The sequence below is a fragment of the Trachypithecus francoisi genome, unplaced genomic scaffold, assembly GCF_009764315.1.
Source record: "Trachypithecus francoisi isolate TF-2019V2 unplaced genomic scaffold, Tfra_2.0 Contig01474, whole genome shotgun sequence".
Taxonomy (NCBI): domain Eukaryota; kingdom Metazoa; phylum Chordata; class Mammalia; order Primates; family Cercopithecidae; genus Trachypithecus; species Trachypithecus francoisi.
The window spans coordinates 15958930-15986348 of record NW_022681435.1 but is presented as its reverse complement, the minus strand read 5'-3'; the positions used below and the strand labels follow the sequence as shown (position 1 = coordinate 15986348).

The following is a 27419-nucleotide window of genomic DNA, read 5'->3' as shown; positions in this document are numbered from 1 at the left end:
AACCCCGTCTCTACTAAAAATAAAAAAACTAGCCGGGCGAGGTGGCGGGGGCCTGTAATCCCAGCTACTCGGGAGGCTGAGGCAGGAGAATGGCATAAACCCGGGAGGCGGAGCTTGCAGTGAGCTGAGATCTGGCCACTGCACTCCAGTCCGGGTGACAGAGCGAGACTCCGCCTCCAAAAAAAAAGAAAAATCAAACAAGAAATAGAGATCAAGGAAAAAAGGGCAATTGAACATTTTTCCCTCTAGGTTCTTCTTTGTAGTTTATAATTTGTGAAGCTTAGCCTAATACATACATTTTTGAGGGAAGTAATATGACAAGCCATATATGGTCAACCAGATGCTCCTCTCTTTCTCTGTGTATATATGTGTTTGTGTGTATATACATACACATGACAAAGACAGTTGAGCATCCATGTGTTAAAATCTGTCTGTATTAACATTTGTCTGTATTAATTAATCTGGTTGTATTGACATTTCCCTGAACTAATACTATGTACTGTTTACTCCCTTCTGAATAAAATCAAATATATATATGTAGAATTTATTTGACATGCCTTTAATATCTATTCCCCACAAAATCTGATAAATATAGAACTCAATATGTTACCTCTTTTACTTAAAAAGTTCAGTAGGGGAAGCTTGATGGAGAAAAATACAGAGACTGAATAGACATTTTAATTTCCACCAAATTTGAATTAAAGAGAGTGAAGCAATTCATTTTAATAAAACCATTGGTGGATTATACTAATCCAATGTAACATCTGGAAACTCTTACTCTTTTATCTTTTAGTAATTACTTGTACATATCTGGTAAAAAGTGATTAAATGGCTGATTTGGTGTATTCGCACTGTGAATCCTCTTTGGATTTTAATTTGGGTGATGCAGAATAATTTGATTAGTAATGTAAATCTTGTTGCTAGCCTCTAGTCCAGCCAGTAGAATGCATCGTAAGAGAGAATCGGTGTAGTATTAACTGGCTTGAGAAAGCTAGTCCACATTAGGAAAGAGGCTGGGGCCTCATGGAGGAAGAAAAGTCTCTGAAAGGCTTCCAGGCAGTTATGGTAAGCTAGTTAGTAAGAACTGATTTGGGGCGGGAGGGTAAGTAGTAGGGTGGGTGTGGATGAGTATGTTTGGGTGTGGGCATCTCCTCTGCACTGGGCTGAGCTGAATACAGTCCTTCCATGAGTTCTGCAACCCTTGGGTTGGAAAAAGAGGCTCTAGTTTGCCTTAGGCTACCTGGACTGAGCCATATAAGGCATGGGAGAAGTGGTTTATCTGTTTAAGGTGCTATTCTTGTTCACACTCACTGACGAGAAGATAAAACTTAAATGAAGACTTAAGACTGAATTTTTTTCCTTGTATTAAAATCTTAGAGTGAGAGTTAAGCTTAGGTTTAGTTTTTCTAAAACCTTAAAAACTAGAAACCATTTATTAAAGCTAGATTTTTTTTTCTTTTGAGATAGACTTTCTTGCTCTGTCACCCAGGCTGGAGTGCAGTGGTGCAATCATGGCTCACTGCAACATCTGCCTCCTGGGTTCAAACTATTCTTGTGCCTCAGCCTCCTGAGTAGCTGGAATTACAGGTGTAAGCCACCATGCCTGGCTAATTTTTTTTGGTATTTTTAGTAGAGACGGGGTTTTGCCATGTTGGTCAGGCTGGTCTTGAACTCCTGGCCTCAAGTGATCTGCCTGCCTCAGCCTCCCAAAATGTGGGAATTACAGGAGTTAGCCACCATGCCTGGCCTAAAGCTAGATTTTTATAGTCCTTAGAACCAAACAAATTTCCCCAAGCACAGTAAGAACTCTGTAATAATATTTCCAAGTCAACACTGGAATAAATAGGAGTAGGATAGCTTATTTGCCTCTGCCAGAAAAAGAAACTTCATAGTGAGAGTTTGGTTTACAGCGAACTCTTAAACAACACAGTATGGACTGCACAGGTCCATTTATATGTGGATTTTCTTCCATCTCTGCCACTCCTGAGACAAGAAGACCAGCCTCACCTCTTCTTCCTCCTCCTCAACCTACTTAATTTAATGATCTACCTCCACTTAATGAATAGTAAATATATATTCTCCTCTTTATGATTTTCTTAATAACATTTTCTTTTCTCTAGGTTACTTTATTGTAAGAATATAGTATGTAATATGTGTAAACCAAAATGTGCATTAATTGATTAATTATATTATCAGAAAGGTTTCTGGTCAACAGCAGACTATTAGTTAAGTTTGGGGGTGTCAAAAGTTGTACATTGATTTTTTTAAATAAATAATTTCGACTTTTTAAAATTAGATTCAGTGGGTACATGTGCAGGGTTGTTAGCTGGGTATATTGCATGATGCTGAGGTTATGGTTACGACTGATCTTGTCACCCAGGTGGTGAACACAGTACCCAATAGTTAATTTCCAACCCTTGCCCTCCTCCTCCTTCCGTGTCTACTATGGCCATACTTGTGTCCATGTGTAACCCATGTTTAGCTCCCACTTATGAGTGAGAACATGCAGTATTTGGTTTTCTGTTCAATTTGCTTAGGCTAATGGCCTCTGGCTGTATCCATGTTGCTACAAAGGACCTGACTTCACTCTTTTTTATGGCTGTGTAGTATTCCTTGGTGTATATGTACCACAATTTCTTTATCCAATCCACTGTTGATGGGCACCTAGGTTGATTTCATGTCTTTGCTATGGTATACACTGGTTTTAGCTGTGCAGGGGTGGGGTAGGCACCTCAACCCCCATGTTGTTCAAGGGTCAACTGTACTTTAATATATTAATAATAGTTAATAATTATTGAATGTTGACATCTTATGTTGATGATCTCATTTAATGAGATCATGAGAGATAATACTATCTTCTTTTAGAGATCAAGGAATAAGCTTAGAAAGGTTGAGTAAATTGCCCAAAAATCACATCAGTCAGTAGTGGTAAAGTTAATATTCAAACTCAGGTCTATTGGACTCCAAAACTCAAGATTTTAATCTCTATGGGTAACATCTTCAAGATAATTGAGCCCCAAAATTTGTTTGATAAAATCTTTCACAAAATTACTGCCTCACGATCCAGTGGAATAAGTAGGTTTATAAACAAACACATTCATATAATAAAGTTAGACACAAATGTCTCTGGGAGCACGGAAAAGGAGGTGATTAATTAAGACTGCAGGATGTGAGGAACATTTCACCGTGGGGATATTTCATGCATTTTTTACTATGTCTGCTTTAGGGAATAACTGATTTATTTATCTCTAAAAACTGACATCCAGGGAGACATTTCCTGCCTTTGACTTACCTTTCTTAAGGTATGGGCATGCAATAAATGTTTATAAATAAGGTTTAATAGACAGAAGTGTTTCTTCTAGAAAGTGGCTCCTGTTTTAAGGGCTGTTGCCAAATGGCTACCAGGCTTCTTTTTACTTCTGTTGCAAATTTCTGTATTTTTAAAAACTAGCTACCAGAGGCTTTTTATTAGCTTTGTAACTTGAAAAAAAAATAGAAAATCTCAACAGAAGCAATTTATATATAATGCAGTTTGAATGGACAGTAGAGAAGGACAGAAGGTCATTGCTGAGCAAAGAGGAAACAAAATCTTTGATTTACCTCCTTAATCTATGGCAGAACTCTATTTACCATTTTCTGAAGGTTATCTCTAATTCTAATCGCCTATTTCCATCCTGTCCTTCTGAGAAATTGAAGCCACAGACACCCTTTCCGTGAGTATCAAATGCCTTCTGGTGATTAGGTATGCTTCCGTGCTGACATTGGTGGTCTGTAGCTTAATTACGGATATGTAGGGGCAAAGCTGGCCTTTGGATATTAATCAGTGTTACTGAAAGGAGAACTCCTAAAGCTACCACCTTTACAAATGGTATATCCAATTATTCTTGATTCAAAGAGTGTAGTTGTTCAAGTTGTTTTTTAAAAGAGGAGTCAAAGTATATTCCACATTATTTTGTGTGAAAATAAGGGATTATCATATGTATTAGTCCGTTCTCATGCTGCTATTACGAAATACCCGAAACTGAGTAATTTATAAAGAAAAGAGGTTTAATTGGCTCACAGTTCTGCATGGCTGGGAAGGCCTCAGGAAACTTACAATCACGGCGGAAGGGGAAGCAATCATGTCTTTCTTCACATGGTGGCAGGAGAGAGAATTGGAGCGTGAAGGGGAGAAAGCCCCTTATAAAACCATCAGATCTCATGAGAACTCACTCACTCTCACAAGAACAGCATAGGGGAACTGCCTCCATTACCTTAGGACCTCCCATGAGGTCCCTCCCCCAACATGTGGGTATTACAATTTAGATTACAATTCAAGATGAGATTTGGGTGGAGACACAGCCAGACCATATCATCATACATCAGAAAAAGTTCAGTCATCACATGCAGTCCCATAAACCTGCTCACTGGGCACTGTGTTCAGATCATATTCTTGACCCTCGTTCTCACCATTAGTTTATAGAAGAAGAAGATGAACTAATGTGAGGGAAAGGAGCAAGTGTAGAGAGACAGATTTTGAGCCATCACGTTAAAGGGGCAGATCTGTAGCATTTCACAGTCCTTCCTGTGTTCATGAAAATAAAGACTACTAGTAGCAAGTATTTGTGCTCAGTCAAAATGATCCTAAAGCAAAAAGCAGAAATGCCAACAAAGACCTCACCTTGTGCAAGAAGGGCCTGGGGCTCACATGTGCGACTAGACACGATTCCTTTATATTCAAGAGAATTTTTCTCAGGTCTACCCTTACGGTGGAGGATGTGGTCCTGATGTCGCATATCTCCATGTATGCTTTATAATGCATTGCTAATTCATTTTAGAATTCAATAGGATTTACTGAGTGCCTGCAGTACACCTGGTACTGTCAATGGCTTTTACTGGTTTGATTTGTCATTTTCAATAAATGCTTTTGTCATCTTCACAAATCCTGACTTAAAAACCCTGCTGTATAGGCTGTCATCTAAATATGTCAAATGGTGATTAAAAGTCAAAATGTGAGCCCTAAAGTAAGTAAACTCAGTTATCTGATTTCCTTGTTTTTTTTTTTTATTTTTCTTTCTTTTTACTCCTTCCTTTGCCCCCCTCTTCAACCTCTCTGTGTTTCTTTTCTCTTTTTTTAATGAGTGTTCCTTGGGGCTTTCAAAACATTTCCTACTACATTTCCCAATGCCTTGGAAATACAATTGTATGAATATTAAAACAAATAGTATGTATTTACTTCTGAGTTGAGAGTTTAAAATCATGTTCATCCCTTTATGGTTTAGGTTTCCCTAAGTCTAGAGACAACGTCTCTAGTATGAGCACGATATAAACATTTTTTCATAAGTACAGAGGAAGTTAGAGAAGTATAAATAAAAAAATCACTTTCTAATACAAATCAACCATCCTTATGATAATCTGGCAAAAAAGAAAAGGAATGTCTGTTTACCACTTCTGCAAGAAGAGGTGGCATAACTCGACCTGCTGCAAACCACTTAGGGACAGAGATTTTTAAACAGTTGCTGCCAAGTACTTAGAACAACATGTGCTTGTTAGAAGCTAATTATTCCCTTTTTCATTCTTCTGATTCCAGACTACTAGAATACAATGGGGAAATCACATTCACTTATTCTTTCAGAGCACCCTTCTGGGAGTAGCCTGGAAAGATTAGGCAGATTGTATTGGAGATTCTTATTCTCCAAAAATGAAGGTAGATGCAGGATCTCCGTCAGGATACGTCAGTCTTCAAGTGTGTCTCTAGCAATGAATGAGAGAAATGAATACAGCAAAACTGAGCTAAGTCAAAGCTTTGAGGCTCACAGGCAACTGAAGTTATAGGTAAGTCCTACTATAGAGTGAATTTGTTTTTACGTCATGCTTTTTAAAAAACTTGAGTACATGGGTTGCTTATTAATGAATCTTAATCTCTTAAACTTTAAATATATGAAAATTTCCCACTTTTGTTTTCTGAATGAGGTCTGCTAAATTTAATTCATATTGATCCCAGCTTCACCTAAAACATTTGAAAATTCTAAAGATATATTTTCATTCCTCAGTCCTACCTGCGGTTTACTTGACAATGATACATTCCCACCTTGCCAGACTTTTAATTTGATTTGGTAAAATCAGTGATGACAGTTGGCTGATGATATTGTCCTTTTTGTAAAGAAGAGGTAATGACACTTTAAGGAGCACAGCTGAAAAAGCGAGATTCAAAATAACTAGATTTTTAAAAAATTATTTTTTAACACAGGGTCTTGCTGTTTAGCCCAGGCTACAGTGCAGTGGTGTGATCATGGCTCACTGCAGCCTCAACTTCCCAGGCTCAGTGACCCTCCCATCTTAGCCTCTAGAGTAGCTAGGACTACAGGCGTGTGCCATCATACCCTGCAATATTCATTCATTCATTCATTCACTCATTCAGAGATGGAGCCTCACTATATTGCCAAGACTAGTCTCAAACTCCTGGGCTCAAGCAATCATTCTGCCAAACTGCGGGCTTGGCCCTCTTCCAAGTTGAACCCTCTCCCCCTCCCCCTCTCCCTCTCCTTCTCTTTTCTGTTCTAAAGCTTTTTAATAAATGCTCACTTCTGCTCTGAAACTTGCCTAGGTCTCTCCTTCTGCCTTATGCCCCTCAGTAAAATTCTTTCTTCTGAGGAGGCAAGAACTGAGGCTGCTGTGGACCCATATGGATTCGCCATCGGTAACTTGGGTAACTCAGATATCTGCCACTGCTAACATATTTGGTCCACATGACTGATACCTTCCTAGTGGCCATTGAGCTCCAGACAATCCTTAGTGAGGAAAAGCATCCTCTCAATATTCAAGAGTCACCCTTCTAGAGAGGACCTCTGCACTGCCCATCGGTGGGACAAGACAGTGGTGAAATCCTGCCCGTGTCTCCCTTGAATCTGGCTGGATACCACTTTCACCAACTGATGCAGCCAACTCAGCCCTGCCGGGTAGCAATGAGCCAAGATCCACCGAACCACGACCACCCCTCTGTCAGCAGGAAGAAGTTACAGAAGACAGACCTTCATCCATTTTGCCCCAAAGATTTGAGGTTTTGGACTCTTGACGTGAGTAATGTTACAGCAGGTAGCTAGTCATGTATGAACAGGGCAAGAGAGAGAAGCCCCCCTCCCAACATATACCAGGAGTGTTAGGCAACAATCAGCTGATGGACAGGTAGTTGTTAACTGTTTTGCTAAAGTAATAATTGGTCACAGCCGGCCCCAGGGAAAGGCACGCGCTTAATGGATGGAAAACACCTGAAACTGATCAGTAGCTTCCCAATAAGATTTCAGGAGGAGTAACAATTGATCACAGCCGGCACCAGGGAAAGGCACGCCCTTAATAGATAGAAAACACTTGAAACTGATCAGCAGCTTCCAATAAGATTTTAGGAGGAGTAATAATTGGTCACAGCCGGCACAAGGGAAAGGCACGCTCTTAATGGATAGAAAACACCTGAACTTGATCAGCAGCTTCCAATAAGATTTTAGGAGGAGTAATAATTGATCACAGCCGGCCGCAGGGAAAGGCACGCTCTGAATAGACAGAAAACACTTGAAACTGATCAGCAGCTTCCCAATAAGATTTCAGGAGGAGTAATAATTGATCACAGTGGGCACCAGGGAAAGGCACGCTCGTAATGGACAGAAAACACCTGAAACTGATCAGCAGTTTCCCAGTACGATTTCAGGAGGAGTAACAATTGGTCACAGCCAGCACCAGGGAAAAGCACGTTCTTAATGGACAGAAAACACTTGAAACTGATCAGCAGTTTCCCAGTAAGATTTCAGGAGGAGTAACAATTGGTCACAGCCAGCACCAGGGAAAGGCACGCTCTTGATGGACAGAAAACACCTGAAACTGATCAGCAGTTTCCCAATAAGATTTCAGGAGTAACAATTGGTCACAGCCAGCATCAGGGAAAGGCACGCTCTTAATGGACAGAAAACACCTGAAACTGATCAGCAGTTTCCCAATAAGATTTCAGGAGTAACAATTGGTCACAGCCAGCATCAGGGAAAGGCACGCTCTTAATGGACAGAAAACACTTGAAACTGATCAGCAGTTTCCCAGTAAGAGTTCAGGAGGAGTAACAATTGGTCACAGCCAGCATCAGGGAAAGGCACGCTCTTAATGGACAGAAAACACCTGAAACTGATCAGCAGCTTCCAATAAGATTTCAGGAGTAGGGAGAAGTAATGCAAGATCCCGGAAGTACACCGACGTATAAAACCCGAAGTCACGAGGTCAAGCTGCGCACTTGCTCTCTGGAGGCGCCTGCTTTGCTCTCTTCTAAGGTGAACTTTTCTTTTTCTTTCTTTTCCTTGCTGTTCTAAAGCTTGCTGTTCTAAAGCTTTTTAATCAACTCTTACTTCTGTTCTGGGAAAGTAAAAGTAAAACTTTCAAAGTGCTGGGATTATCAGGGATAAGCCACCATACTCGGTGGATAACTAGATTTTTAAATGTAGTTTTGTGAAAAACGTACATGTTCATGGAAGGGTACTGAGGTTCTGAGTTTCTCTTTTTAATTTTTTCCCTATTTTCAGTAGTTTTATTCTGCCCTGATTCTATTAGGGACTAGCACCTAGCCAAAAAAAAAAAAAAAAAAAAAAATTGAGGCTCTCCTTGCTCTCTGCTTGTTTTGACTATTACAACAGAATGAAGGAAGAATAAAATGACCATTATTCAAAGTATAGCAACTTTTTATCCATCTCTATTATGTGCCTGCCTACTGTCAATCGTCTATCCCCTTATCTGGATACTTAAATTTTTATATAACAGGGAGAGGTATACAGGGTGGTAAAATGTATTCTGAGAAGCACACAGTACAGAAAGTAAACCCACAGTATAGTGAAATGTAACTTCCGTTGAATATATTTTATAAACATTTAACTTAAGTAGTCTGCATATTCTGTAAAAACTACAATCGCCACCAACCAACCAGAGAAGCATGAAATATTGAGATTAAGTAAACTAACTGAAAAGGCATGTCAAGCTCTTGACTTTGCTGGAAGCTAATATCAGTGAGATAAAAGTATTTCAGTTATTACGTCTATGCTATATATAAATCAACATCTTCAAGAAGTCTTTGGCAATGTTTTAGGATATTCCAGTGCATTCTAATTTTTTATCGGATGCATAAGAAATTATTGCAGAAATCGTGTATCAGTCTAAATCTTAGCTCTGTCTTCAGAAAACGTTTCCTTCATACTATGAAAGCAATAGTTGATTTTCTGGAATTATAGGCCAAACCCCTTGACAAACTAGAGGTATCCATTACACTACTTCTGCCCTATTTCCATGTTTTTTTGTATTAAAAGCATTCTCACTTTTTGCTTAGAAATTTGATAGTTTTTTTCATTTAAACATCTTAGTTTTCAAGCGAATCTCAATATTTACACGTATATTATGTTTAAATACCTTATTACAAGCATATTTTCGATTTTTTCATCACAGAAATGGGCAAGGTTAATTTTGCATGATCATGACTCGGGCAATTTGAGTGTGTGGCTGCTGGCATCTGAAGAGGGAAAAGCATGAGACGCTTGTCTTCTGATTCTTGAAATTGCCAAACCAGTCCCCACTCATCGGCTTTTCTCAACCCTCTAATCCTTATTCTATTAAATATTTTCTCACACAAATAACGAAGATACTGTTAAATACAGGCAGTCAAGTTGGCCCATAAGAGTCCCTTTAAAATATAACATGTAATTGCCTTCAGTAAGTGACTAAAATCATTCCAACTGCTTTGCCTTGTAGAACATATATTTAACTATTAATGTCCATGATCGAACTCCGATAGTCTAGTTCGGAAACCCTGGCAAGCAAATATTCCTATAAGAAGACATTACCTCAGTTTGTTTGCAACAGAAATTTTTTTGTCAAAACTTACAGCATTGTTAATAGTGAGCAAAAGCTAACGTGTGAAAAGTCTGAATGTCTAACTACCAGAGGGTCATAATTGGTCATTCTTTTCCCCAGATATTTATTGGATGCTTATTATATTCAAGCCTATGGTGCTCAATAAATGTTTGTTGGATGAGTAAACGCTCTCGGCTGTGTGGGTTTCAGCTTTATTTTCTTAGTTTCTTGCTTCCTCCAGTGTTGGCCAGCTGTTAGTTGCTTGTAGTCAATCAAATATTTTATTTGAAGGGTAAGATTATTCAGTTTAAAACAAAAGGGAAGGAACGGGAAGACAACTGCTGAAGCTGGCTTGTGTGCTGCTGTCAGAACTCTGCTATTAATTTGATTCATCTGGCAAGCTATTCGATGCTAGTTAATTGAGCATTTATCATTAGAAAAACTACAAAGGCAAAGTATCCACATGTGGCCCCTTCTACCCTGCATCCTCTCCAAATGGTTTCTATATTGAGGCTTTGACTAAACTTTAAGACTTTCATTGGGTAGGTTTATGTACCAGTTTATGGCAGAGCCTTAAAGCCTGAAGCCAGCCTCCTGAACTGATACCGAATCCTTTCAAGGAAAAAGATGCGAAAAAAGATCCTTCATAAAACACAGCATGAAACAGACCTCCACATTAGCTTTTTAGCTTTTGATAATGTGCTCGGTATAATGTTGTAGTCAAGTTCTTGTGCCAAATTGGGTCCTTAGCCATCACAGTAATTTTTGGAATTTTTTTTTTTTTTTTTTTTACCATGAGTGTAGGAAATGATAGCTTTTTAAAAGCCACTGTAAATCTCGGCTCCCACTGCGGCCAGTGACAGCTGATAAAGGGGAATGGGAGGAAAAGCAAGCAATGTAAATACAAAGCAATTTGCATGAGTCAGTCCACCTGGAGGAAGCTAATGGAGGCGCTGCTTTCCTACTTTAAGGTGACTTGCCTTGCAAACTGTAGATCTCGCCAACGCTGTTCTGACGAGTAATGTGATGCCAGTATGCGCTGCGAGGAAGAGATATTGATTTGGATAATGTCATTGGTTCAGTCAAGCTTGTCTGAAGCTAAAAGAGAAAAGAAAATGTGTGTTAGGCCTTGTGTAAAACTGAAATCTGCTCTCTTAAATGTTCAGGGTTAAATGAGTGGCAGATGATAGAATCTGCTGTAGATACCTACACGGTCCCCTGTGTAAGGATAACTTTTAAAGTAAAAAAATCATTACTCAAAAATGTGAAAGGAATACTTGTAAAACAATTCAATCTAACTCATTAAGAGAACACTAAGATGGTACGAATGATTCCAATGACTTGTAGCAATGGGGAATGCTGGTAAACACTCAGGGCATGATCGATTGTAGTCACTCCGCCCAACACAGTTACTTAAATTTCTATGGACAAGAATTATTTGCATTACTCTCGGCTTTCTACAATTTAGAGTTGTAAAATAACTCAAAGGTGCCAGCCTCTTCAGAAGCAGAGACCCATGAAAGGTTTACAGAATACCCGTTATTTTTTACCCATTTCAATCTCTAAAAATTTTTCCTTACACGTCCTCCCAACCTTACACAATGGATATTTTCTCAAATAGGCCTTTTTCCTTGCTCCTGTGATAGAATCTTGTACATACTAAAAATGTATTCTGAGAAACACTGATAAAATTGTGGCATGTTTATTCGAAACATTTTAAGGATAGCTGAGAAGATTCACACAATATCACGTACTCAGCCACGTGATTAGTTCAAAGAAAATAAGTTTACATTGCGTTTTCAAGAAATAGCTTTGTTAATGCACAAGAAATTTCAAGAAACATGCAGAAATGGTTTTATTTAGCCTTCGCACACATGTCTCTGACCCAACCTGAGGAAATTGTTTACCTTTGACAATGAGTAATCCTCTAATGAATGAAGTCTCATTTTCTCTTTGATGCCTGACTCCTGGCAAAACAGTTGCAAAGATGATCTGTCAAATCTAAGCTTTGCGTGCCTTTCTGCTACTGTGGTGTATACCTTCCACGGTGCTCCTGCACACTTCGTGCCCAGCCCTTGATGCTTGGATGAATCACATACTTCTACATCCAGCATTGGATTTGACTCCCCACCCTTCATAGAAGATGCTATCAGGAAAGTACCTGATACGACACAACAGGTCGTTCAAGGCCACAGAAAACTAAGAGGTTCTTACATTTTAATAGAAAGTGGAATTAAAGAGCTTGCACATATTTCATTTTACTTAGTGGTAAGACATTTCTGGAGCTGCTACGTCTTGTCACAAAAGTGCCATACTCAGTCTATTTAAAAGTCTGGCACTATTGAGGTATCTTTTTTTTTAAAAGATGGCTCCAAATGGTAACTTTGCAGCCATTCTTTGTTTTTCAAAATTTGATAGACTTCAAAGTTTTCCTGCTTATTACATAAACAGGTGAACTATCCACATCCACATCCTGTGGTTGGTGTTTACAGGGATGGGGTTCTAAGGAGACAAGCTTTTGGGTTATAGAGCAGTGCTTTCAGAATCTTTTGGGTGGTTTGGTAACAATAACAATGGCAGGAGACAGCCAAATGCCTAGGCAGATAAAGTGTCCCCGGAGAACCTTGGACAAACCCAGGTCATTGTACACAGGGGACTTGTATAAACATGCCCACGGTGTTTAAAAAAAAAACAAAAATCTGTCCCTTAACACATGTGCAGTAAAGGAAATGAATGAATGTAGGGTGGCTCAGACTAAGGGGTCCACGTGCACACTGGAAAAAATGGGATGGAGACACCAGGAATTCACACCTTATGCAGGGGAGGAGGAGCCTGGCCCCTTCAGCTCCCGTGTGGTGGCCTGGTGCTCCATCTGAGGTGGGAGCTGGCTGGTGGGACAGCTCTTCGCTGAGGGCTCCCCTTTTGCTTAAATTTCACTTTCCTCACCCTTCAATGTGTTTGCATGCCTTAATTTTTCCTGGTTGTGAGACAAGAACCTGGATTTAGCTGAACTAAGGAGCAAAAAAAAAATCCTGCATCAACAGTGGACGCTTCCAGTTTTACCCTGGACCTAACAGTGGGGGGGACTCTGCAAGTAGGGCTATGCACATTGAAAACATGCATTACACCCTCATGGATGGAAGTCCACCACCGTAAAGAACTAGAGGCGAGGCTCATTTTTATGAAAGCATTATTGGGAGAAAAGATAGGACTTTTAAAGTCAATTTCCCATATGAGGCATAAACTTAATTAAACACATAAATCTTCAATTCATGTCAGCAATGCCCATTAATAACAATTAATCCATAGACTCAGTCTCATGAATCATGGTTCTGTCTACTGTCTACTTTTTCTAATATAATTTATTACTCAGCATACAGTAGATCACTGGTAAATTAATCTTTCCAAAATGTGATGAAAGTGCTTTTTCTATTTTTTATTCTGGGAGACATTTTTCATCCCAAATGGTCAGTTTTTAAGCATCAGGAAAATAGTTAGCATTTTTGTTTGCTGGAAATATAGCTGGAAGGCACTGGATAATTCTTCCACATGATTTCCTTCTAAATCTCCCTGTATTGTTTTACACCTCAAGTTTCTCTACTTTCCCTCTTCATTGTTTTCTTGTTCTAGGATGCTTTTAATGATATTCTGTTTATTCCTTAGGTTTCTCTCTATTCTACTTCCATAATTTATTGCTGAAAAATGGAAAATTTATGTTCAAAAAACTGGATGGATTTTCTTGATCTTTGCGAGGGATACAAATCGAGTCTCCGGTTTCTCAGAATGTCGAGATGTTCCCCTGGATTTTAGAAGAGTCCATTCCCCATGTGTACCTTTTGTATTGAGTACTGCTGTAGACTGAACCGTTTCTGCACAAATTCATACGTTAAAGCACTAACCCCCAAATGAGTGTATTTGAAGATAAGGCTTTTAAAAGAGGTTAATGAAAGTTAAAGGAGGACATAAGGGTGGGGACCCTAATCAAATAGGACTTGTGTCCTTAGATGAAGAGGAAGAGACCCAGGGATAAATATTCAGAGAAAAGGCCATTAAGGACACAGCAAGGAAGCACCCATCGAAAAGTCGAGAAGGCCTCAGGAGAAGCCAACCCTGCAGGCATCTTGATTTTTTTTGCACTTCCAGCCTCCAGAACTGAGAATTTTTTTGCTGTTCAACCCATCCAGTTTGTGGTATTTTGTTTTATAGCAAGCTGAGCAAACTAATAAGAGTACTCTGTCATGGGGAATCTAAGTGGTGTAGAATCTGTCTGATTTTAACCAGCAATTTTTAATTTTATGAACTTTAAGCAATGTATTAGAAATTGACCTGATTTGTGCAATGACTAAGACAGTATTTCAAGCACACTTGATGAAAATTTTTTTCTTTTGAGATAGGGTCTCACTCTATTGCCCAGGCTGGAGTGTGGTGCAATCTTGGCTCACTGCAACCTCTGCCTCCCAAGCTCGAGCAATTCTGCCACCTCAGCCTCGCGAGTAGCCTGGATTACAGGCATAAAACTTCTTTTGATGACAGGCTTCAACAAGAGGACACACATCCTTAACTATTCAATTAAAACTCATCCTTAACTATTTTCATACTATAATAATGCTTCAATTAAAAGCATTAAGAAAAAGCTTAAAATGCTATAGTAATTTCTTAATTGAGAAAGCAGTGCATCAATTTGACCAGGAGGAGTTTTAGGATCATAAAAGCATGTATATAAAAAGCAATTTGTGTTTATATTGCACATTTATAAAAAATTGAGATTTCTAAATGTATTTTAAGAAATTAAACAAGATGGATACAAGTGTTAAAAGTTTTCATTCCTTCTCTGCAAGGGTCTGCTGTATTTTTTTTTTTTTTTTAGTGGACTTAGTTTAAAAAAAAAAGCTATACAAAATTCTGCAATCTTTGTGCCAGAATTCCCTTGGTATTTATAAGATTATTTCCTGCAGGCAATGCTTCTCCTTTTTGCATAGGGTCAGGATTTAGAAAGAATGCTCTAGCATATATGCAGAAATCAACTAGATTAGGAAGCATTTAGTTGTTGATACACTTGCCATCACTTTTTGCCATTTTTGGCTCTAACTCTGGCTTCCTTCTATTCTTTTGAAACGGCAGTCAGTTTTCTAGGATATGAGCAATGAACCGGGAGTTACTTAGCATCTGAGAAGAGCATAGAGATCACAGCTAAAGTAAGCCTGGAGAGCAGTTAAAAACATTTGTGCTTTGAGAGGGACAACTGACACATCTCATCACAAAGCTGACAGTCTAAGAAAATAAGCCCCAAAATGGGCCATATGGAGACTGCATTTTTGATACCCTTGTTCGAATAGAACACAGAATGAGAATTATGCTGTCCTCAAGGTAATGAGAAAAGACCCTTCTCCCCAACCAGAAAAGAAGTTTAGATTTAGAGGGCTCTCAAAGATAGAAACGAGAGTGGGTTCTTTGTGTTTTTCCCATTTAGGCAATATATAAATAAATACTTTTATTTATAAATGAGATTCGTAGATGATGTCAAAGATTCCAACTGTCATCTCTCTCCTCCCCTAAACTTTGGAAGATTCTTTTAAACACATTTCATTGAAAAAGTCATTTTTAGGAAAGAATTTGTCCTGTGTCACTCTGGCTTTGCACTTTTGTTACTATATTTTCAACTATGTTTATACAGCAAACAGCCTCAGAAGATAGAACTGTTTTCCTCCAGGAAACAGATCTGTCCTCTGCCTGAACAGGACAGTACAGATCCTGTCTCCCTCCAAGGAAAAGGCTGGGCAGGGTTGCTAGTAGCCCCGATAAGACTGGGAGTTGCTAACTCAGATCCCTTGGCTGGGGCAACATGCAGCAGCATCCACCCTGGCTGCTCCACGTGACTCTGGGACCTAGGGACCAGGGAAACCTGTGGAAGCATGAAACTCATGATGCTCACTGTGCCTCAGGAATAAAGTCCTCTGTCTGACTAAGGAGTTTTTTTTTTTCTGCCAACATCCATGAAACTAATAGGCAAGGGAAGCAGGGCTAGTAGCATCTTGCCTGCTTTTGCTAATCTGATTGTCTCTACTCTTCCTATCTCTTGAATCTAAATTACTGTATTAAATTTCCTCCATTGAACTGTCTATCATAGACTCCATTTACTTAAGTGGACCTGAATAATACAAAGGACTACCTTGCTATGTCCCAAATTTATTTACCATATCCACACTGAAAGGCATTAAGTTATTTCTGCTCTTTTGCAACTAAAACTTACAAATCTCAATACTAAAGAATTTTGAGAAAAATTTTAGAAAACATTTAGGTTAGTATGCCATCTAGGGACTTTAGTTTACATATGTATAAGTAGAATTATGACTGTTTCCGCCAAAAGTCATCAATTCTCCTAAGGTTATTTGGTGTTTACATTTTAATACAAAAACCATCAAATTCTCTAGGATTTTTTAATACATGTTTTTATAAGTCCTTTCATATGTCAAATTTATATATTTGGGTTTTACTTTGGATAATGTTTCTATTTTTATATTAGAGCGACTTGCTTTCATTTATGTAAATTTATATTTTGCAGTTTTTATTTTGTGCTTGTGCTAATTTCCACCTGCTGTTTTTCTTAGGTTGTCTTCTTGATCTTTTTACCTTCTCAAGTATTTTTATTTGTTTAATAAAAGCATTTGCTTCTGGGTGAAGTAGAATAGAAAGTATTCTCTCCTTAAAATTATATAACTGTAAATTGTAGCTCTATTTCCTTTTTTACATAGTTATTGCTTGTGTATATTAAGGTAATGATTTTGTGCTTTTTTTTTTTTTTCTTTTTTGTAGAGACGAGATCTCACTATGTTGCCCACGCTGGTCTGGAACTCTGGTCTCAAGTAATTCTCCCACCTCGGTCTCCCAAAGCACTGCCATTAGAGGTGTGAGCCACTGCACTGGGCCATTTGTGCAAATTTTTTTAATGTTTTAATCAGAATATGCACTGAGTAGTTTCCATATATTAAAATGCAGTTTTCATTTTTAACTATATGGCCAATTTCTGTACATCTTATAGGTACATGAAAAGATACATTGATACGGAATCTCTATACACTCAAATATACACAAAGTAAACACTATTTGCTCTGCATTTTCTGCTCCATATATTTAATTTTTAATCTGTAGCGACATGAAAGTGTTAATTTCAAATGACCAGGATGTTTCTGCCCATTTCCTCTTGTATCCTTAAGTACTTTTTAACTACTATAAATTGACAATTTATAACATATTTGTGGGGAACATATCATGAATACAAGTGAAATAATCTAACATAACCATTAATTCAAATACTTTTTGTGATAACATTTGAAATTGATTAATTTTGTAAATGTACAATACAGCATTACTAACTGTATTTGCCACAATAGAACCCTCAAAATCAAAACATACTCCTCCTGCCTATTAACCCTTTTGACCGTCATCTCCCTGTTTGCCCCCAAGTCCCTAGCCTTTGTAGACACATCTCCACTTTCTACTTTTATGAGTTGATTGCTTTAGATTTGATTTATAGGTGAGAACATGTGGTAATTTGTCTTTTTGTGCCTGGCTTGTTTAACTTAGCATAATCTCCAATTTCATCTGTTGCTGCAAATGACCGTTTTCTTTTTTTAAGGCTAGGTTGCTGCAAAATGAGTCTTTTTTTTTTTAAGGCTCAATACTATTCCACTGTGTATGTATTCCACATTTCTTAATCCATTTGTTGATAAACACTTATGCGGATTCCATAAACTATTGTGTAACATGCTGCAGTGAATACAGGAGAACTGAATCTCTTTGAACTGATTCAAATCATTTGGGTAAATACCTAGAAGTAGAATTGCTGGCCTATGGGGTAGTTTTATTTTTAAATGTCTGAGGAACATCCATGTTGTTTTCCACGATGGTTGTACTTTGCATTTTCAGCAACAGTGTTCAGGGGTCCCGGTCTCCTTTTCTCCATGTCCTCACCAGCACTTGTTACCTTTCATCTTTTTATAATAGCCATTCTGACGTGTGAAAATCTCATTGTGGTTTTATTTGCATTCCCCTAATAGCAATGTACAGCATTTTTATGAACCTTTGTAGCCATTTTTGTCTTTTGAAAAATGTCTACTCATGTTCCTTGCCCATTTTTTAAGTACTATTTTATACATGACAATGGTGTTTAATTTGCAAAGCTTTCTGTTTTATGGTTCTATAACTTTCCTCTTCCTTTGCTATTTTATTAAACTCTCCTTTAAACGTTCTGCCCAGGCCTAACGTTCAACCTCACCTCCATCTTCTAGCCACTACCCTTCCAAATGAATAAGAATCTCTTGTATTTTCTCCTAGGAAGTCTGGACTTTCCTTTCAAGAAACTGTTGTTCATCATCTATTAATATCTTCGTTTCATCTGCGCTTGGTCTAGTAATTGAGCATTTTAACACATATATATGTTCTCTCTATATAATGCCTTTTCCTCATTTTCAGCCAAATTCAAGTATTCTACATCTTGTCTTTTATATCCCTTCAGTCATTTTACCCTGGTATTTGATCCAGAACTTTTTTTTTGTTTCCAGATGGAGTCTCACTCCATTGCCAGGCAGGAGTGCAGTGGCACAATCTTGGTGGCTCACTGCAACCTCTGCCTCCCGGATTCAAGCGATTCTCCTGCCTCAGCCTCCCAGGTAGCTTGACTACAGGCACGCACCATCACACCTAGCTAATTTTTTTCTTTTTTTGTATTTTTAGAAGAGACAGGGTTTCACCATGTTGACCAGGATGGTGTCTCGATCTCTTGACCTCATGATGTACCTGCCTTGGCCTCCCAAAGTGCTGGGATTACAGGCATGAGCCACCGCACCTGGCCAACTCATTGATTTTTATCTACTTAAATCCTCATAAAATTCCTGTAAGATAGGAAAAGGATGAAGTGTCCCTCTTTAAAATGAGAGGATGCTGAAGCTTTGAGATTAATCGACATCCCTAAGACCATATATTCTGTGGAAGCAAAACTGGAATCATGACTGTTCTATGCTTTTGTCCTTTTTTCACCATCAAGAGATTCTGTATAACATCTTTCCTCATAATTAAGTTCTGGGGTACACATACAGGATGTGCAGGTTTGTTATATAGGTAAACGTGTGCCTGTGCCATGGTGGTTTGCTGCACCTATCAACCCATCACCTAGGTATTAAGCGTAGCTCATTTTCCTAATGCTCTCCCTCTCTCCACCCCAACCCCCAACAGGGCCCAGTGTGTGGTGTTCCCCTCCCTGTGTCCATGTGTTCTCACTTGCAAGCGGGAACTGAACAATGAGAACATGTGGTATTTGGTTTTCTGTTCCTGCATTAGTTTGCTGGGGATAATGGCTTCCAGCTCATCCCACGTCCATGAAAAGGACATAATCTCGTTTCTTTTTATGGCTGCATAGTATTTCATGGTATGTACGTACCATATTTTCTTTATTCAGTTTATCATTGGTGGGCATTTGGGTTGATTCCATGTCTCAGCTATTGTGAACAGTGCTTCAGTGAACATACGCATGCATGTATCTTTGTAATAGAATGATTTCTATTTCTTTGGGTATACACCCAGTAATGGGATGACTAGTCAAATGATATTTCTGGTTCTAGATCTTTGAGGAATTGCCACACCATCTTCCACAATGGTTGAACTAATTTACATTTCCACCAACAGTGTAAAAGTGTTCCTATTACTCCACAACCTTGCCAGCATCTGTTTGATTTCTGCCTTAATTTCATTATTTACCCAGAAATCATTCAGGAGCAGGTTGTTCAATTTCCATGTAGTTGTGTGGTTTTGAGTGAGTTTCTTAATCTTTGAGTTCTAATTTGATTGTACTGTGGTCTAGAGATACTGTTATTTCAGTTCTTTTGCATCTGCTGAGTGATTTACTTCCAATTATGGGAAAAATTTTAGAGTAAGTGCCATATGGTGCCAAGAAGAATGCATATTCTGTTTTGGGGGTGGGTCTATCAGGTCCACTTGATCCAGAGCTGAGTTCAAGTCCTGAATAAGTTTGTCTCGATGATCTAATATTGACAATGGGGTGTTAAATTCTCCCACTATTATTATCTGGGAATCTAAGTCTCTTTATGGGTCGCCAAGAACTGGTTTTATGAATCTGCGTGCTCCTGTATTGGGTGTATACATATTTAGAACAGTTAGCTCTTGTTAAATTGACCCCTTTACCATCAAGTAATGCCCTTGTCTTTTTTGAGCTTTGTTGGTTTAAAGTCTGTTTTGTGAGAAACTAGGATTGCAACCCATTTTTTTTGTTTTGTTTTCGATTTGCTTGGTAAATTTTCCTCCACTTTTATTTTGAGTCTGTGTGTCTTTGCATGTAAGATTGTTCCCTCCCTTTAATCTGGGCTTCTTGGTGATTGCTTTGACTAGTATAACGTATGGTAGGTGTGACACTGTCTGCTGTGGACAAGACTTCTAAGACCCTTATGACAGCTCCTCTTCCTCTCACTACTTCTGAGTTACCATGTAGGGCTGCATACATGTAAGACTGCTACGGAGTGAGGAAGCTTCAAGTAACTATGTGGACAAGTCATGCAATTCAAGGTTTAAAATCCTTCTTAGAAAACCACCAATTTTCTTACAGATGGGAAATCAATATGCAGAAAAATTCAAGAATTTGCTTAAGGTAAAATCTCAACTACAGAGCTCCCAATAGAAAACAGTTCTCTAGACTGAGTCCATTGCTCTTTAGACTTTGATGCTGGTATCTTCTAGAAAAAGCTTCCTCCCTAATATATTACAATGTGGACATTCCATCCTTATCCTTTGAGAAGACCTAAGTTACCGGGAAGGTGGGGCTGACAGATGTTGGGAATTTTATGAAGGTATTGACAACCCACACCTCTTCATGCTTTTACCAAAAATACGACCTAGATAATCTTACTGTTTTTGAAATTTTTTCCTTTGTTGATTTGAGGCTTTGCTTCCCCCTGTGATGAACATTGATGCTAATTTGTGTTCACTTACATAAAATTCATTTGTATAAAAAAATGCTGACTTTCCTTTTGCTCTTTATCTCTCTAGTGATTGCCTAAAAATTTAAAAATTGGATTAGCAGTTGAGACAAATCTAGATACAACTGAGAGAAGAAATTCAGCATTTATAAATTGACATTTATGAGCCATTCTCTATGTGCCTAGCCAATGTGCAAATTGGTCTCATATGTTATACCACTGAATATTCACATAAATTGTCAACAAATATGCCATCTGAACTTTACAGACAAGGACAATGAGGTGCAGAGGGATAATATAATTTGTTCATGGTGACACAGCTAGTTGAGTGATGACTCGGAGGTTTCAGAATCCTGATATTCTTCCCTCTTCCCCATGACTCTCACTGTAAAAATGACTGGATCTCTCTCCTCCAGGATACAGATAAGAATGAGAATTACACCAATTTGGGTAAATTTCACAAAGCCAGAGCAGGAATGCGAGTGCCTGTTTCTCATGTTCAAGACAGAACACCACAGTATGCATGGCAGAATCAGAAGGTAGTTAACAAACATGAGCTTTGCTTTCCACCAGCCTGTTATCGGGTATCCACGGCTGCCTCCTAATTGGACCTCGGGAAGGCACATATTTTTTTTTAAGATTCAGTTTTTCCTTATCTTTAAACTGGAGTCAATGTAATCTAAGTGTTATAACTAGTATAAGATGTACGTAGGGAGTGAAAAGCATAGTGTTTGTCACATGTTAAGTGCTTAGTAAAGGTTGCTGCATTGGAATTTCTACTCCTGCATAGAAGTGGCATAGACCAGAGGAGTCTACATGTGTATATGTGATCAAGACATAAAATTTTGTCCAAACTCTGAGGTATTAAAAGAATGACAATTAAGACAGACATATTTTGATCTAAGCCTAATTACCAAATAGAAATACAACCCCACAAATGAATATGAGGAATAGCTGAATACTACAAGCAGATGGGGAAAAGTGGAACAGATGAGAGACAAGTGAGACAATAGTAGCAGAATGTGTCCATGTGTATGCATGTGTGCGTTGTGTGTGCGCATTGTAAGCTGGGAAGAGATAGCCATAGCTTTCTCTGTATGACGAGAGTTAAGAAATGCCTCTAGGGTACATAGGGCCAGCACGTTCTCTGGTATGACTGACACGAGGAACTGGGTGAAAAAATAAGAAATATTGTAAAGGTACAAGTGGCCAGAAAATACACAAAGTGACATGTGAAATGTATGTCAATTGTGAAAAGAAACGTTACACTGTTTAATCAGAAAATGCTGCGTACAAGTGTTCTTTCAGTTGAGAACATTGAGCTTTATTCTTGGAAAAGGACTCCTGAAACCTGAAAACCGTATGAGAAGAGAGATGCCAGAGACCTTAAGCCAGCCATGCTTGGCACTCTGCACTCGTTAAAACAGTCCTCTGAAGTTTGAAGGCTTATGGGCAATGGGCCTCTCACAGACTTGGTTTAATTTTCAACAAGGGACACCTCACACTTAATCTTCCATTTTATTTAAAATAAATGGAAAAGAATTAGAAGATAACTGCTAAGTCTGTACCAGAATGACAAATAAAAGGTAATATTTACATGGTCATTGAATTAAAGTTGCTAGATGTCATTTAATTGAACTTTGTAGGATATTGTTTTAAACCTGAAAAAATGGGTGTTATTGTATATTTCAAATCATGTATTGGCCAAGTGCGGTGGCTCTTGGGAGGCCGAACCGGGTAGATTGCCTGAGCTCAGGAGTTCGAGACCAGCCTGGGAAACATGGCAAAACACTCTCTACTAAAATACAAACACATAGCCAGGAGTGGTGGCATGTGCCTGTAATTCCAGCTACTGGGGAGGCTGAGGCACAAGATTCGCTTGAAACCAGGAGGTAGAGGTTGCAGTGAGCCAAGATCACGTCACTGCACTCCACCTTGGGCAACAGAGTGAGACTGTCTCTAAATGAATGAATGAATAAATAAATAAAACCACGTATGGACCAAAATACTTTCAGGAAGTCTGAAAATAAGCTGAGTTTGGGAATAACAGCAGAAACTGTCATTCACTTTCAACACCATTTCCGTCTGCAATCAGTAATGCATTTAACAACATGTATATTTTTAATCTCTATTATCTCTTTCTATTTGTAAGTAGACACAGAGCTGCTCTTTGAATATAATGAATATGATAAATACACATAAAATGTTAAATTTCTTAGTGATTTAAAATCAAATTTTGGGTTTTTAAATTTTAAAAAGTGTAAATATATAGAGGCTATCGTTAAGTTCATAAAATTAATTTCCAGTATCTGCATGTACTGAAAGCTGGGATAAATTTTTAGTGATGGTTAAAACAGTTTTTCCCACTTAAAGCTAAACTGTTTCTTGCTAGCCATTTTATGAATTGGCTCATAATTATTGAGCTTTTACTAAAGACCAGGTGGTGGTCTAACTGTGAAGTACATATTATGATATCGTTGTGCCTCACTCGGCACCTTTTTAAGTACAAGTAACTGAAGCACAGAAAATGTGACATGCCCAAGGTCACATAGCTCCGTTGCAGTCTTTCCCTGGAATCAACCTCCTAAATCCTACTGTGTTCCTTCTACAAACTGTTTGCGTTCAGTGAACACATCCCAGGAACTGACACCTCTGCTCACATTCACTGGATGTGGTTTTCATTATCTTCCCAGGCAATGCTTATATCAACTTAGATTTTAGTGGCCTACATTTAAAAAATACTTCTATTTTATAGCATTGGTTCAAAGAAAAGATAATCGGAGTCATTGGGTTGTTATGTATGTTATAATGTCTGTATGTTGGATCATTTTGATGAGCCTTTGAAATCGGTTACTTTCATTTAAGAGAACTATCCTTGTGCAGCTTTATATTGTTCGGTTCCAGCAATGCAAGTAAAAGAAACAAAATTGTATTTAACACAGAAATTGCAGTCTTTTGTGTTAGGCAATGATTTTTCATATACAGAATCAACTCTGATCTATTTGATTACATTTGAGAAGTACAAACATCCATATATTCATGCATGAAAGCATTTTCTGAAGTGACATCTAAATATCAAATTTTAAGGAAACAATACATTTAAACAAAATGCTAGTCTAGTTTTTACTCATATCATGCAAGAGCACCACTGATTAGACAAATGTTTCTTCTTGGGCGTGTATATGTGTGGGTTGGTTTTTTTTTTTTTTTTTTTTTTTAAGATGGAGTTTGGCTATTGTTGCCCAGGCTGGAGTACAATGGTACGATCTCTGCTCACCACAACCTCTGCCTCCCAGGTTCAAGTGATTCTGCTGTCTCAGCTTCCTGAGTAGCTGGGATTACAAGTGCCCATCATCACGCCCAGCTAACTTTTTGTATTTTCAGTAGAGACGGGTTTCGCCATGTTGGCCAGGCTTGTCTTGAACCCCTGACCTCAAGTGATCTGTCTACCTTGGCCTCCCAAAGTGCAGGGATTACAGGTGTGAGCCACCCCACCCAGCCATGTGAGATTTTTTTTGTTGTTTAGACTAAATTTTCTTTAGTGTTCTGAAACTGAACAATAGTGAGTGAATTGATTAACTGGGATCACAGATCCATTTTCACATTTTCATTATCGACCATAATAATTCTAATTCAGCTTGTGCTGTTTCGTCACAATCCATGACTATCAGTTAAAAAAATTCACAAATAGGCAAGTGGTGTATTTCCTGGCAGAAAGCTGATGGCTGTCAGCAATCATAAAAGCTCTAATCTTAAGATTAATATTGATAATATTGAGTGATAAAATCATGAATAGAACACTGAATAATAACTTTACCTGTAGTTATTCATTTTTTTTTTTTTTTTTTTTTTTTTGAGACGGAGTTGCCCAGGCTGGAAGGCAATGGCGTTATCTCGGCTCACTGCAGCTTCCACCTCCCCCTCCCGGGTTCAAGTAATTCTCTTACCTCATCCTCTGGATTACAGGCACCCGCCACCACACCCGGCTAGTTATTGTATTTTTAGTAGAGGCGGGGTTTCACCATGTTGGCCAGGCTGGTCTCGAACTCCTGACCTCAAGTGATCTGCCCACCTCCGCCTCCCAATGTTTTCTTTTCCTGTTCACCAAAGCTTAGGAAAACCACAGAATTGACAGCTCTGGAGGGCAGCCCATTTGGCAAGTCCCACTGATGATGTTTTTAAGGCATTAGACAAAGTCTTGATACCTTCCTGGCATTTCAACAGCACCCATGCTATTTGTCCTTACACTGTGTACAGAGCTTTCCTGGTGAGCAGGAGATGGGGATTGCGGAACAGGAACATCCTAAATGCTGTTTTTTTATACACTGAAATTCTCATTTTGTGAGGGTGTTTGTATACAAATATGTCTTTAAATTACTTGCAGTGTTAAAAGATTGGAAATTACTGACAACCGCCCCCACTAACACACTTCTTTTTGCTTACTTGTTTTGGATATAGCAGAAAAAATTTTTTTTTCTCATTCTTGTCTTCTCAACTGCTCTTTACATGTGAGCATTTTATAATTGCTTTAAACATAAAAGGCACATTTTAAAAGAAAGCACCTTTTGTTTAATGTGTGTGTGTGTGTAAAACAGGTCCGTGAAAATCTAAAATTATTTCCAGTTGGGGCCTTGTCAATGATGATCACAGCCTATACTCAACCTTAACAGCCTAAGTCACATGGATGCATTCGTGATACCGTTTCTGATGAATGGCTTCTATCACAAAGAATGTCAACTTTCTTTGATAATGTTGCACATGCACGTCAAACCAGCTACAGATACTTTTGGCAATGGAATCCAAAGAACTCTGCTAGCTCTAAGAACAAGAATGAGCTCTGTGAAATGGAAACATTTCTAGAGATGAACATTCTGTTCAAATGTCTAGCTTTAATTTTCTCAAATATTTGAAACACATTCCTCAAAAATAGTTCCAGTTTAATATGTATTACCTTAGCTTAATTCTCCCATGTATCTTAAAACTCTTTTATAGTAAGAAACGGTTGTTGAGACATTATTTCTCATTTGAGTTTGTTTATCCAACTTTCGAGTAACAATTTTGTTATTTTAAATAGCAAATGAAGAATTAGAGTAAACATTCTTTCATACTTGTTGGAAGTTTTTAAAAATTTTCCGTGGCCAGGCATGGTACACCTGTATTCCGAGAACACTGGGAGGCCAAGGAAGTTGGATTGCTTTGAACCCAGGAGTTCAACACTAGCCTGGGCAACATAGTAAGCCCTCATCTCTATAAAAAACAAATTGGCTGGGAATAGTGGTGCAGGCCTGTGGTACCAGCCAGTTGGGGGCTGAGGCCAGAGGATCACTTCAGCCCAGGAGGTTGAGGCTGGCAGTGAGTTGTGTTCACACCACTGCACTCCGGCCTGGGTGACAGCGAGAGCCTGTCTCAAACAGCAACAAGGAAAAGTTTTGTGCATGTAGAGGTTGGTATCTTGAAAAAAAAAGTATCTGGGAGAAGCTGGAAAACTTTGCTTTTGGTTGTAGTATTTTGGAAATTGAGGCATTTATCAACTTGAAGCAGCTTGCACTTGGAAAAGGATTAGTTCAGTTTACTCTGAAGGACAAATGAGCCGTAGAGTAATTCTTACTAGCATTAACCTGCAGAGGAAAGCATAGTTGTGAAATTATTTCTGAATTTAAACCACTCTATTGACAGGTATGCGCTGAGTGATAGTCTCTGGTTTTGTAATTTCTAGAAACATTTTCTCTGAGCCTTGCTGAGCCTGCTGTTTAAATGTTTGTTGCACTCTCTTCTGTCTCAGCACTGATGTCGGTACCCACGTCTGTGGTGTACACCCTAGTTTTAGGCTGCCTGCGGTTACAGTGACTGGATCCCTTATCTCATCTCTGAGCCATTAACAGCAATTACTTGACTCCAGTCCTTTGACTTGCTTCTCAGTGGCACAGGACAATGAGGAATATACAACATCAACAAAAGTGAATTAAGTTTTGTTTAGCAAATATTTTGGCACAACATTGTTAGAAATACTTGAAAGAGTGTGAAGGATATTATGTAGCCATAATAGCAACTCTTGTTGTTTAATGTCAGTCCAACATCACCCTCATCCATAATGAACGCTTTCATGGTACTTCTATGTGCTTGGTCTGATTCTTAAGCACTTTATATCGATGAATGCACAGAAACCTAACAACCAAATGAGTAGACTATTACATGCCCTTGTTACAGATAAAGGAAAACCAGAGTTAAGTTACAGATAAAGGAAAACCAGAGTTAAATAACTTGCCCAAGATTACACAGCCAGTAAGTGGTGGTGTTGGGATGCAAGCCCAGAGCCTCAATGGGGTATTCTTCTTTATGGCAGATAATTACAGTATGTGAAAGAGCTCTTGGAATTTCCATTAAAATATAATTTAAATCACTATGAGCTTTTGCTTGTTTAAAACTACTATAAGTAAAGAAGTACAGAGGTTAACTAATAGCAAGTGACATCATGGTTAACCCCATGGTTAATTTTGGTTGAAAACAAGCACCAGCAGATTGAAAATATGGGCTGATGATCAATATGCATGACTCAAATAATTTGAAATTTGATATATTTTT

At 38.5% G+C, this 27419-nt stretch overlaps 1 protein-coding gene across 3 annotated transcripts in view; it reads right to left on the bottom strand.

Annotated features, from left to right (window-relative positions):
• DOK6 (docking protein 6) overlaps positions 1-27419 on the bottom strand; it is a 429154-nt gene that overhangs the window by 76721 nt on the left and 325014 nt on the right. For all 3 annotated transcript variants that reach the window (XM_033175379.1, XM_033175385.1, XM_033175372.1), the window contains one exon: positions 10833-10950. In XM_033175379.1, the coding sequence (XP_033031270.1) occupies positions 10833-10950 (118 nt within the window). The remainder of the gene's footprint in view (positions 1-10832; positions 10951-27419) is intronic.